Raw genomic sequence first — 11,408 nt, forward strand, 5'->3', positions numbered from 1 at the left:
TAAGATCCCAAAGAAAGCATTGGCTGCAGAACAGCCATAGCAGAACCCTATCAACCATGTCTGCAGTGACATGACCTTCACTTGCAGAAGCCTTTTTGCCATCAATCACGTTTTAGTACTTTTCGCCCGGGATAATTGGATGGGGGCAATAACTGACCATTTACATTCACCAGGGACACTCCAGGCCTGAGCAACCTCCGGCCAACAGATACTTCCCCCCACCTCCCTTTTCAGAGTTCTTCCCTCAAGTACATTACACTTCATACGAAGGATTGACATAAAGGAAAATAGTTAACGAATGCACTTGCAGTCCTCGTTGAATTGATCTGTCCCATTTATCAATGTTTGATTCTGTCAAGAAAGCAAGTTAAGGAAAGGAAGTGGAGAACTAACTATGACATGGCATTTAAACAGATTTATAAAGCCTCTTAAAAAAATATCAGCATGCCACTTGGAAAGCCTGGCAAAATTAATTTGGTAACAGGATTATTCTATCTTCAAACTCTGAAAGAAATCTGTAAAATTGTAGACTTCTTTATAAAAGCTGAATCGAATTGATGCTGGTCCGTCTCCTAAGGAGCGCTGTGAACTATTGGCCGAACACTTCCTTGGGAAAGTGAGGAGTATCTATGATTCCCTATCATCAGGACTTAAGGATAAGTTGGGAAGGTGGGCCTAAAATCAAAGCTACTGAAATTGAACTTTCAAGTTAAAAAAATTCCCAGTTGAGCAAAGAGGGGGTTGCATGTGTGGCGGGCTCGATTAAATCAGGCTCACCTCTTGATCCTTCTCCAATTGACATTCTGATGAAGGGTGGGGATGTACTAATCTCCACTCTGACAGACGTGCACAGTCTGTCACTGAAGGCTGGGTATGATTCTCCAGAGTGGAAGCATGCAACTTATCACCCTCTACTCAAGAAGGCCACGCTAGACCCAGAGGCAGTTGAAAGCTATAGGCCTATATCTTTAATCCCAGGGCCTAGTAAGATCCTAGAAAAGATCATAAATAGAAATTTAACAGCTTTCTTGGAATCTAACAATATAATTCCTCCTACCCAGACAGGTTTTCATGCGGGCCATAGCGCAGAAATGGCACTTCTAAAGGCCACAGAAGATCTTATGTTTCACCTCGATCAGGGAGGTGCAGCAGCACTTATTCTTCTTGATTTAAGTGCCTCTTTTGAAACTGGCATAACGGGGAATGCTTTAACCTGGCAGGCCTCCTTTCTGGATAAGCAAGGCTTCCAAGTCAAGGAAGGATCTTTCTATTCTGCAGCGCATCAGCTGAGGTGCAGAGTTCCTCAGGGCTCATCACTGAGCCCTACACTATGTAATATATAGCTCTGCCCATCATCTGAAATCATAATCTTGTTTGGGTTTTCAATGGTGTCGTACGCTGTTGAGACACACCTGGTTGTTTGATTTTCTCCAGATATCAATACCACTTGAACAAGACTCATCAGCTGATTGGTGAAGGTGTCTGATTGGATGGCAGGGAGCTGACTTAAATTAAATTGGGTAAGCAACAACTCATCCCTTTGGCAACAGATTAGCTGGCTCACGTCGCTGGGGGAATGCTCAGTGCCTAAAAAAAGAGGTGAAGAGGTTAGGTTTCACCTTAGACAATCATGGCTTCACAGGTGAACAAGGTAGCTAGTAGTTGCTTAGGGCTCTTGAGAGACAAGCTCTCAGGTGGCTTCCGGCTGGATCAAGAATAATAATGATCCAGGGGCTGATCCTGTCACGCCTTGATTATGGCAGTTCACTTTATCTAGGTAGTCTGAGGGCGGTGATAGGAAAACTTCATATTATTCAGAATGCTGCAGCCCGGACACTGCTAGATACCCCTCATTCACAGTCAGCTGGGGAAGCTCTAAAATCCCTTTACTAGCTGCCCATCAGCAGCAGAGTTCAGTTTAAAGCTCTTTTCTCCAGACTAATCAGAGCTAGATACAGGGGTAGAAAGGAGGGGGGGCTTATTCTCCTATCTTGCCCCCAGGTCCTGCCCCTTAATCACAGAAGGGAAAACATCTTATTGAACTTTACAAAGCAGCTAAAAACTCACCTCTTTCCATAAATTGTTTCTGTTTTCTGCTCTCACTGTTCCCTCTCTAGCGCTGTGAAGACCAGTTTCGGGTAGTTGTGCGCTTTATAAGTACAGTATATTGAAGTGAATTGAATTGTTGGTTATTTTTCAGAAGTGTTGTAGAGATTTACATTACTGATGGATGTGTTTCTCAGCATAGTTCTTGGCTGGAGGACTGAATCAGTGACTGATTTTGGCAGTGGCTTGTATGACTTTTCTTCTTCACTTGTGTGTTACTAGTCTTTAATCAGTTCGCATGTTTGACTCGTTCCCTGTCGTCAGTTTGGTAGTCACTGATTACTTCATAAATTTCAGTAAACAATAATCACAAGCCTAAATGTTTTAGAATAGAGTTTATATATTAGCACATTCACCTCTTTGCAAGTGACCAAAATTTCAGCCAATGAGGTGGGTGTGCTCTGAACCCTATTTCCCCTAGAGACAATTTCAGTTCAGATTTCTGCTGAACTTCTTGCGTGAAAGAGTTCTTTGAAGATTTTCTCTTCACAAAGTGGTTTATTGTTTTCCTGTTTCACATCTAATTTTCTTTTAAAGATTTGGGCTAGGAGAAACACCATTTCCAGAAGATGGCTCAAACCAACTAGAAGAAATCTCTTTTCCGATATGGTACCATTTTGGGGCTGAAAACGATCTCCTGAAGAGTCACTCTATTGCCTGCAACCCAACTATAAATGAGAGCAGCACAGGATCTGATGCATTTTCTCATCAGGAACTCTGAGAGACTGCTAAACATGTTATGTTGCTATATTCTCTTAGAAAACCCGCCTATATAAATGCCTTACCTGCACTGGTTGAATCAATGAGGAGGGCTCCCTCTGCGCTTTCCAACAAAATATATGAACGTACGGAATAGGACAGTTCCAAAAGTAAAATGCCCAAACATCTTTATCTGCTGAGAGCCTGGTTTTGACATCCTTGACTCCATATTCTAAACGGTGCAAAAAAACAAGGGTCTCTCCTTTTAACACTTATCATTTGAATAGAAAATCAGTGGCTTTCCCAACAAAATAGGTGCGAAAACTGCCACATAAGTGAGCAGAGTCAAAACCGCTAACCTTAGTTACATGTAGATGGCTGCTTCAATAACCCTGTTACAGTTGAGTAGTGTCTGCCCCTTGGATATGACCACTTGAAATGAAACTAGTGGAGTAAGAACTGGAGAAATATTCTATTCAACTTACAGACATCTGGCATGACTAAGTTAGTGTTGCACTCCAGTTAAAACAGACTCTGACTTGGTTACACCAGATGCAGAACTTTGCAGTAGGGCTTCATTTTCTGTTTTGAACTAGTCAACTGTAGACTTTACTATTAGGACAGATGGCTCCATGCATGGTTGTATGAGCCTTCTACAAGACCTAACATCGAGTCAGACTGTGAACACATTAGGAGACTGATATCGGTCAAAATCTGGAAGTTCAGGGCGATACCACTGTAGTCGTCTACCGTCCATGGCAGACATCAACTAGCAAGTTCCCTTGTTCTTTCAAATGAAGAACAATTGTCATGAAACTGGGCATTGGCCTGGCAACAGAACACCTAGCGGATGCCTAGAATGATGGGGCCGACACACTGATGAGTTCAATTGGAGAAAGCCACAAGTAGCAGCTGCTCCCATGTCATGTGAACAAGGTTTTTTTGCCAACAAGATAAACCACATCTGAATCTTTTTGCAGAAGACAGCAACATCAACTGTTCCTTTTATGCCAACAGGTACTGGTAACTGGGATAGAGGGGGCATTGCCTTTTCAATGAACTGATATGGTACATTGTTTGTAACTTATTAATTGCCTCTGCATCTATTTAGCAACACAAAAGGATGGACGGAGTGCTGAACAATGCAAACACAGTCACATATCTGGGTTTAATCCATTGTTCTTTTGGTCACCACGCCACCCCAGTTTGGACCCAGCCATATGTAAATCAGTCTTGACCCTGTTCCTCCTGGGAACAGTCCAGCCTTAACTGCCAGGCCATGTCCTCCCTGGACTGGAAACAAGCATCCTGGGACCAGTTTCAGGGTATCACCCTTCATCAGCCAGGCTAGCTTGAATCCAGTGGCACAGTGAGCACGGGACCCACGTCTGGGCATACCCTTCCGACTTAGGGCAACTTTAACAACACAAAAGGATGATGGACAGATGCATCTATTTAGACACCTCCTCAAACAGCCTACCTCTAAAATTACATTTGTATAGCACATCATTCCCCACTAGGGCCAGTTAAAACCACAGTTTGAGGGGCATGATAAGCGCTGGTGGTAGATTTCTTTAAGGGAAGACTCAAGGAACACACAGTTGAAGAGTGAAAAAAGGACCATAACAAGGAGTGCCTTGAAAACAATTTATATTTTCATTTCACCCCCTTCCCCGCTCTACTTGGTACAGGCACTAGTCTCAAGGGCAAGAGTGCAAAGTCAGTGAGACTCTTCCCAACAAACTAATGCTTTCAACAATTATGACGTGCGATCAGTCCCCTAAAATTGTAATCTCCGCAACCACTCAGTAGTCCTAGTGCACAGCTAGAGGGGAGCACATGCCGTAAATGCTGGAAGTCCTGGAAAACAGGCGGGAGGACCAGGCACATCCATTGCACTGGAGATGATTAATGATGCACAATCAGAAATGTAGATAAGTGGAGAATGGGGATGCATAATTGGAGATGATGAAGATCCTCCCTGGGTTTCTCAAACATTCCTAACATATTTGAGCGCTGTTAGCCAAGAATTAAAACCCTGTTGGACAAGCTGTAGTGGTTTAATAAAGGAGAACCTTAAGAGATTGTGGTTCTTTACTCCTGTGCATGCTCATTTCCAGTCCCTCCCTGCAAACTATACCAGCTTACAGAAAGTGCCACGCCAGTCGCTTATCAGTGAAGGTGGTCAGCTCCGTATCAGTCCCATGAATGATGAGTGAATCCTTTGCTAGATTGTTAATGACTTAGGCCATTCCACATGCTCTTTGTTATTTAGATCCTTACCCAGAAGAAAACCCATTGAGGACAGACTAGGAGATGGAACATTGTTTGGACCAACTACCACATCCTATATCAATTGATTACTTGAGTAGAGCAAAATAAAGCAGAGCTGCCGGTCTAAAAATGTTTTAGAGGGTATTTAACACAAGAATTATAGACTTCAGTTTATTGCAGTAACAGTATTCTATCAGTTGACTTCCAACCCTTCTGAGTCCACATCACAAAAAACAGAATCAAGAAGATAAGGCAACCACTCATCAGTCAACACTTACGCCTTAGAAGACTGAGAAGCCCAAAACTTCTTTCAGCATTTAAACCAACAAACCAGCTCCCATGGTGGGGCAGAAGTAACACCACACGCAACAAGATCAGCTAAAAGGGGATCCTCAGGAGGACTGCTCTGGTCATTTGTTTATGTCGAAGTGAATTATGGGATTTGAAAGTGCAATGCCACGAGGGATGTATATAAAGGCTGTTGATTTCTTATATAGGAAATCTAATTTAGATGTGTGTACTTCCCTAGACTTAAAAGGCATGAAGTATCGGAAGCTCCTCTGGATAAAAAAAAAAATAGTTCAGCCGAGAGAAAACGCAAGTTCAACATTGCTTCAAACATTTCATCTCAAATTCCTGCAAACAAGTTCTAATCCTCCGTGGCACCCCCAACCCTTGACTGCATTATTATTGAATGTGACTCAAGCAATCTGCAAGAGTTTCACCTGAAAAATGGGAAGAAAATTTGCAATAGTCAAAATTGTAATTGACTCTTTCTGGCTGTTTAAAAACATACCTTTATGCCCAATTCCTGCTTTTAATAGATTCTCTTTGTCTCTGTGAAAGACTCTTAAACGGTCTTCCTTAGTTGTTGGCTTGCCTTACCCTGAATTTATCAGAGTCCTCTGTGTGTGCTGTAAGTTTTACATTTCTGAATATTTTTCCTCATGTATTTGTAGCTGATTATTTTACGTAGCAGATTATCGATCCACCACTGGGCAGACTCCCCACGTGTGCTTAATAAACTAATTCAGTACGACATAGAAGAATCAATTTAGTTTTACAGGATTCTGCTTCTTTGGAGTGAAATGACCAGAGTCAGCAGTGGTACCTCCCCGGCACTGGCTGCCCCAGTTATGAAGAAGGGGAAACCGCACCTCTTTAAAGAACACCTCATTACAACGCTCCTTGCCTTTTTTGGGTAGTTGTGCACTATACAGATACGTCATACATACATGTGGTTTTCCGCAAGTTGTTTCAATTGAGTAGAGGCTCCTTTCCCATCTATCTCTTCATCTTGGTTATATTGTGGATAATGTACTGCTTGTAATTCTGAATTCGGCATATTAATGTACAAAAGCTCAGAGCTGGGGAAGAAATAAGTTCCCTGAAACTACAGGTCTCCAGCATGTCCATCTTTCATAGATTGACTTCTGGCCCTCCCGCACCAACTCAGAGGCTCACTGCTTATGTTATCCTTAACAATTGTGCTTCAAAATCGGAACTGTGCTGGCCTCTTAGTAAGTGGAGTTCAGAGCACACATTTCAGTAGTTTTCCATGAGGCGAACGTCCTACTAATTAAAAACTGTTTTAAAGCCTGCATCCATGTTAAGACAGAGACTCTCAGCTAGCCTGAGAAATTAATAGTAATGTGGCAAATAGTACACAAAAATTTCACTTTCATTATAAATGAAAAAAATCGAAATCTTGCCAATATTCATTAGCCTTGCATGAGGCAGCAATAACTTCAAGAAACTGTTTCCTGTGCTAGGGGTCATCTCTCGCCTTGCATGGATGAGACTGGCATTCTGGCCCACTCCTCCTCACAAAACTGCTTCAGCTCGGTAATGATTGATGGAACTGGTTTATGTATAGCTATCTTTGGGGTTGAGCATTTAACAGGGGTTGATATCTCGACTTTAATTTAGCCATTCCAAAATTCTGATTTTCTTCTTTTCTGGTTAGTTGCAGATTTACTGTTTTTTTTTTTTGTGTCATTAAACTTTATTTGTTGGCGAGATGCCCTCATTTTCTTGTGGAATTTGCTTTGCTGGTATAGACACTAATCTATGGTACAGTAATCCTAGCCCTGGAGATGCAAAGCAAGTCTAAATAATCACCTGTCCACTGTGGCAGACAACTACGGCTTGCATTTCAGTCCAGTTGGAAGTGTTTGACAAAGATTAGTAGTGTGTGAATCACACAGAACACTGATAAGGGGATAGACCATATATCTGCAATGCAGCATGGCTCCCCATCTGCAATCAGCATGGCGCCCTAACACGGGGAGCCATGCTGCAAGGGTACTAACCATTTACAATTACTATATACTGCAACAGCGACTGGCAGCAAATGAAACTTTACAACATAACGAAAAAGGATCCTATTAGCAGAGCTTTCTTAAGCTTCGGTGCAAGTAAAGAAAAATGAGTGGAAGCATGACTGACCGAAGGGAGCGGGGATAGCCCATCAGACTTTCGAAGCTGTGTGTAACACATGAGAAGGAAATTACTGAAATCAAAACAGAAGTTGGATAATATGCCTCCCTAAACTCCTCCTTACCCCTCTCTAAACCCCTCCTTATCCCTTGCTAACCCCCTCCCATTTAGTAATAGCTGTTCCACTCCCTCTAATACCTCTTGTCTTTACTACTAAATAGAAAACCTGCATTTCAAAGATCACCCCATAGAAAATATAGGAGAGAAGAAGATGGAGATTTCCACTCCTGGGTTTATGAATTGTCTTTTGTAGTACGTAGTGCTCCTGTAGTACTACTTTACGTACTACAACATGCGGTTTGTGAAGCGAGTCAATTGTTAGAATGGTCTGCTGGGCCTACTGACCATATTTATCAACAGACTGCTATGAGCACAGAATGACTTATCATGAGTACTTGCAGTGCTGAAAATAGATCTCCTCAAGTCTGATAGAGGTGCGTTGGTTGACAATGTAAAAGATTCGAGCATAGATTGATGGATTGTTGCTGAAAGAGCAGGTAAGTTTGGCTTCCCCTTTATTACAGTTGTTTATTTCAGAAATCTCCTGCTTGTCTTTTGCAATCTGAAAGAAACCTCATATTCAAAACTCAATCCTTAGGCAGACTCGGCAAGTTACACCTAGGTTTTCTTTTCAGGCTTCCATATTGTGGAACTTACTTTTACATTCATGCAAAGTCAAATTTAAGAAGTTGTTAAAATCATGGCTCTTTAAGTGGCGAATGAAGAATAGAGTTCTGCTGGCCGCCTTTCATACCAAACCGCCACCACTGGCACCCAAAGATCTAAAACCCAATTTCAGATAATATAACGTGACGTTTATTAAATGTAGTGTGTTTCTTTGCGGAGGTGCAAGTGTCTGGAAGAAAATGGAAAGAGATTATGTGTAGATGTGTGTGTTTTGAAATAAGTGTTTGGGTTCTGCACTGTGACTGACATTGGTGTGCTGCTGTGATTGCAAAATTGTATTTAACTGTAGCAAACTTTGATATTGCCATACTTTCCTTCAACAATGTAAACATTGCGAGGAGGTTAAAGGGATATAGTGGGAAAGGAACAGCACATTCCGCTTATTTGATTAATACAATACATTGTTTTTCCTAGCTCTAGCTGAGTTTTGAGAACAATTCAACCATCCCTGGGAATCTCAACATTGACTTTAGATTTTGCTGGTGATTTTAAAACAAACATTAAAGTCGAAGGTTAGTTACTATATGTATGTCATATGTTTCCTTAACTTGCTTTTCAGACTGTACTTCTTTCCAAACAGTTCGTTCAGTGGGATGAGATGTTAACTCAGATGGAGGCAGCCAATCAAGTGAAACGTGTTCTAGATTGAATTTGGCCGTACTGAAGGGATTTACCAAAACAAGTGAGACTGGTGCGGCGTAGGGAAACACCTTGGCCTTTCACTCCTTCTACGTTGTTTGCCCACATGATGATATATCGGCTACTGTATCTAATCTGAAAAGATTTGTGTTTCAGACTGGCTGAAATTGTATTTAAAATATGGTCATCTTTACAATGTGGTTGCACTTTTCGGTCAACTTGTGACCCACAAAATTGTTAACAAGATGTTATCTTAAATTTCAGGTTTCTTTGGCATGGCAGTAGGGGTTAACAATGCCATCTACTCTATTGTTTTGCCACAGGACAATAGTAAATTACATTTCCAATTCATTTTTTTGCAAACTTGGCATGGAACTATGTGCTCCTGTTATTAGAATTTGTTTCTTTTCTCATTAAAATGTATTGTGTATTTATTTATGGTTACAAACCGTATTCATATTTCTGTAGTAATCAATATGCCTCGAAAAAAAAAGAAAAAATATCCAATTGTATGATATTGAAATGGAGCATAATAAAATATTTTAAAACCATCAATTTAGAGATTTCGTTTGTTGTAAATTGCATTTAAGACAAGCCATATGAATAGAATCTGAGGCTGGTAATTATTTTTTTAGAAATATTTACTTTTGTGAATACATTCGGTGTTAATTATTGAAGAATCTTATCTGTGACATCACAACCTCCAAGAAATACATCTTCAAGTTTCGAAAAAATTCTGGTGATCACTAGGTTTTTTTAACATAAATTCTCCATTTTCTCACATAATTTTGGAAACGCATTTGTAGTTTTAGCCAGATTTTATTTACCTTACCTACCTTCAGATATATCCATACTATTAATTCTTTTTCACACACCTAATTTTATGAGGCTGTCATGAGCATCACTTACTGTCCGTGATATAAAATGATTTCCTACTCGCCCCCACTATCGAACTCTCGATGTGAATAACACATGTTTATGTAGCCGAGTGGGTTTCCAGCATGTGAAGCTGTAGATCACGTGCTGTGAAGACTTCTGCCATCTAGATAAGTTCTTTTTGTCTGAAGGAGGAGTAACATTTGCTTACACACAATGAGACTGCCTGCTCCGGCATGCATTGTTTTTCAATCAAAGAAAACTACCCAGCACCAACAGGACAGAGGGAGGGAGCACTGTTCAGAAATGCAGTGCCAGGACTCCGAGTACTCTCCTTGAGCAGCAACAGAGAACGTCAGGTTCAGCAACGATCGCGGAGGACCATCCAGTAAATCCGAGGAACAAAGGGAGAGGAGTCCTATTTCTAAATTTGCTGGAGACTGACTCTGGAGAAACTGAAACCTCCAGGACCACAATGAAAACTCACACTAATGACAAAGACCACTCTTTGAGCCTTCAGTGTCCACAAGGTGGAGGTGGGTGGCCTAGAAAAGAACCATCCCTTACAGGGGAATCTCCCTCCAGGGACCAACCTTGAAATGGGTCTCGACCCTATGGAAAGGAACTGCCTAGCGAGGGCCATGCCTTGTCCGCCACCAAAAATGGTTCAACAGTCTTTTTCCTTTTATTTATAAAAAAAAGAAGAAAAAAAAAACGTTTTTATTGAGGGACAAAAATTCAGTTCAAACAGTAAACTGGTGACAATTTGTACAGAAGCGTTCACACATCATTGTACGTATATCACATGAAACACCAGTGGCATTACAGGAGCAAACAGTTCATGCTTTAACATGAATTTATAACGCAACTACAAATAAAACAGTCTTGTGATACACTAATTATGTCCTGGGTGTGTATATACATTTGGCCTGGATTGCCTGAACCTTAGATTCAGGTTGAGGGCATTATGTTAACTCCGTCTGAGATGTCACGTTGATTAAAAGGATGCGTGCTCAGACTAGAACATAAAGTGCTGGGGGGAGGGGGGTAAAGGGTGAGGGAGTTATTAGGCGGGTCTCATAGATCATCTTGCGGAATGTTGGGTACCCCCCCCCCCGGTGGTAGTGTAAGTCCCCGAGTAATGCTTCCCAGTCCGTTGTTATGGGATATTTCCGCAGACCCCTTATTTCTTTGTGCCTCGGAGCGACTGCCTTCGCTCGAACCCATTTAGGTGTCACTGCCTGACAGTGTGCCGTGCTGGGCAATATCTGTGATTTCCAGTGGATCGCGATAAGCCTGCAAGCCAAGAGCAATGCCAGGTCTATAAACTTATTGCTAGCCTTTGCAACTAGTGGCCTGTGGAAGAGGCCCAACAGTGCCTCCTCAATCGTGCGCAGAGCTGTACGGCCCTTTACCCGCTCTATTTCAATTAATATCTGCGTCCGGTACTCCGCCACAATCAGACAGTCCCAGAACATATGTTAAATATTAGCTCCTGTTGGCATGTAGACGGGGAGCCACACATGCGGGAAAGAGAAGCAGGTGTGAGGTGCGCTCTGTGCAATATATTATGTTGGATATATTGGAACTTTGCATTGCGGGACCTCCGCCTAGGGTACTCAGTGATT

General features: G+C 41.7%; 1 protein-coding gene across 1 annotated transcript in view; it reads left to right on the plus strand.

Annotated features, from left to right (window-relative positions):
• The window catches only part of DCTN3 (dynactin subunit 3), a 42,175-nt gene extending 32,716 nt beyond the window's left edge, over positions 1–9,459 (plus strand). The window contains exon 7 of the mRNA XM_069215101.1: positions 8,825–9,459. Coding sequence (XP_069071202.1) covers positions 8,825–8,914 — 90 coding nt within the window. The 3' untranslated portion in view covers positions 8,915–9,459. The remainder of the gene's footprint in view (positions 1–8,824) is intronic.
• The last annotated feature ends 1,949 nt before the right edge of the window (positions 9,460–11,408 follow it).

Source organism: Pleurodeles waltl, chromosome 1_1 (assembly GCF_031143425.1).
Source record: "Pleurodeles waltl isolate 20211129_DDA chromosome 1_1, aPleWal1.hap1.20221129, whole genome shotgun sequence".
Taxonomy (NCBI): domain Eukaryota; kingdom Metazoa; phylum Chordata; class Amphibia; order Caudata; family Salamandridae; genus Pleurodeles; species Pleurodeles waltl.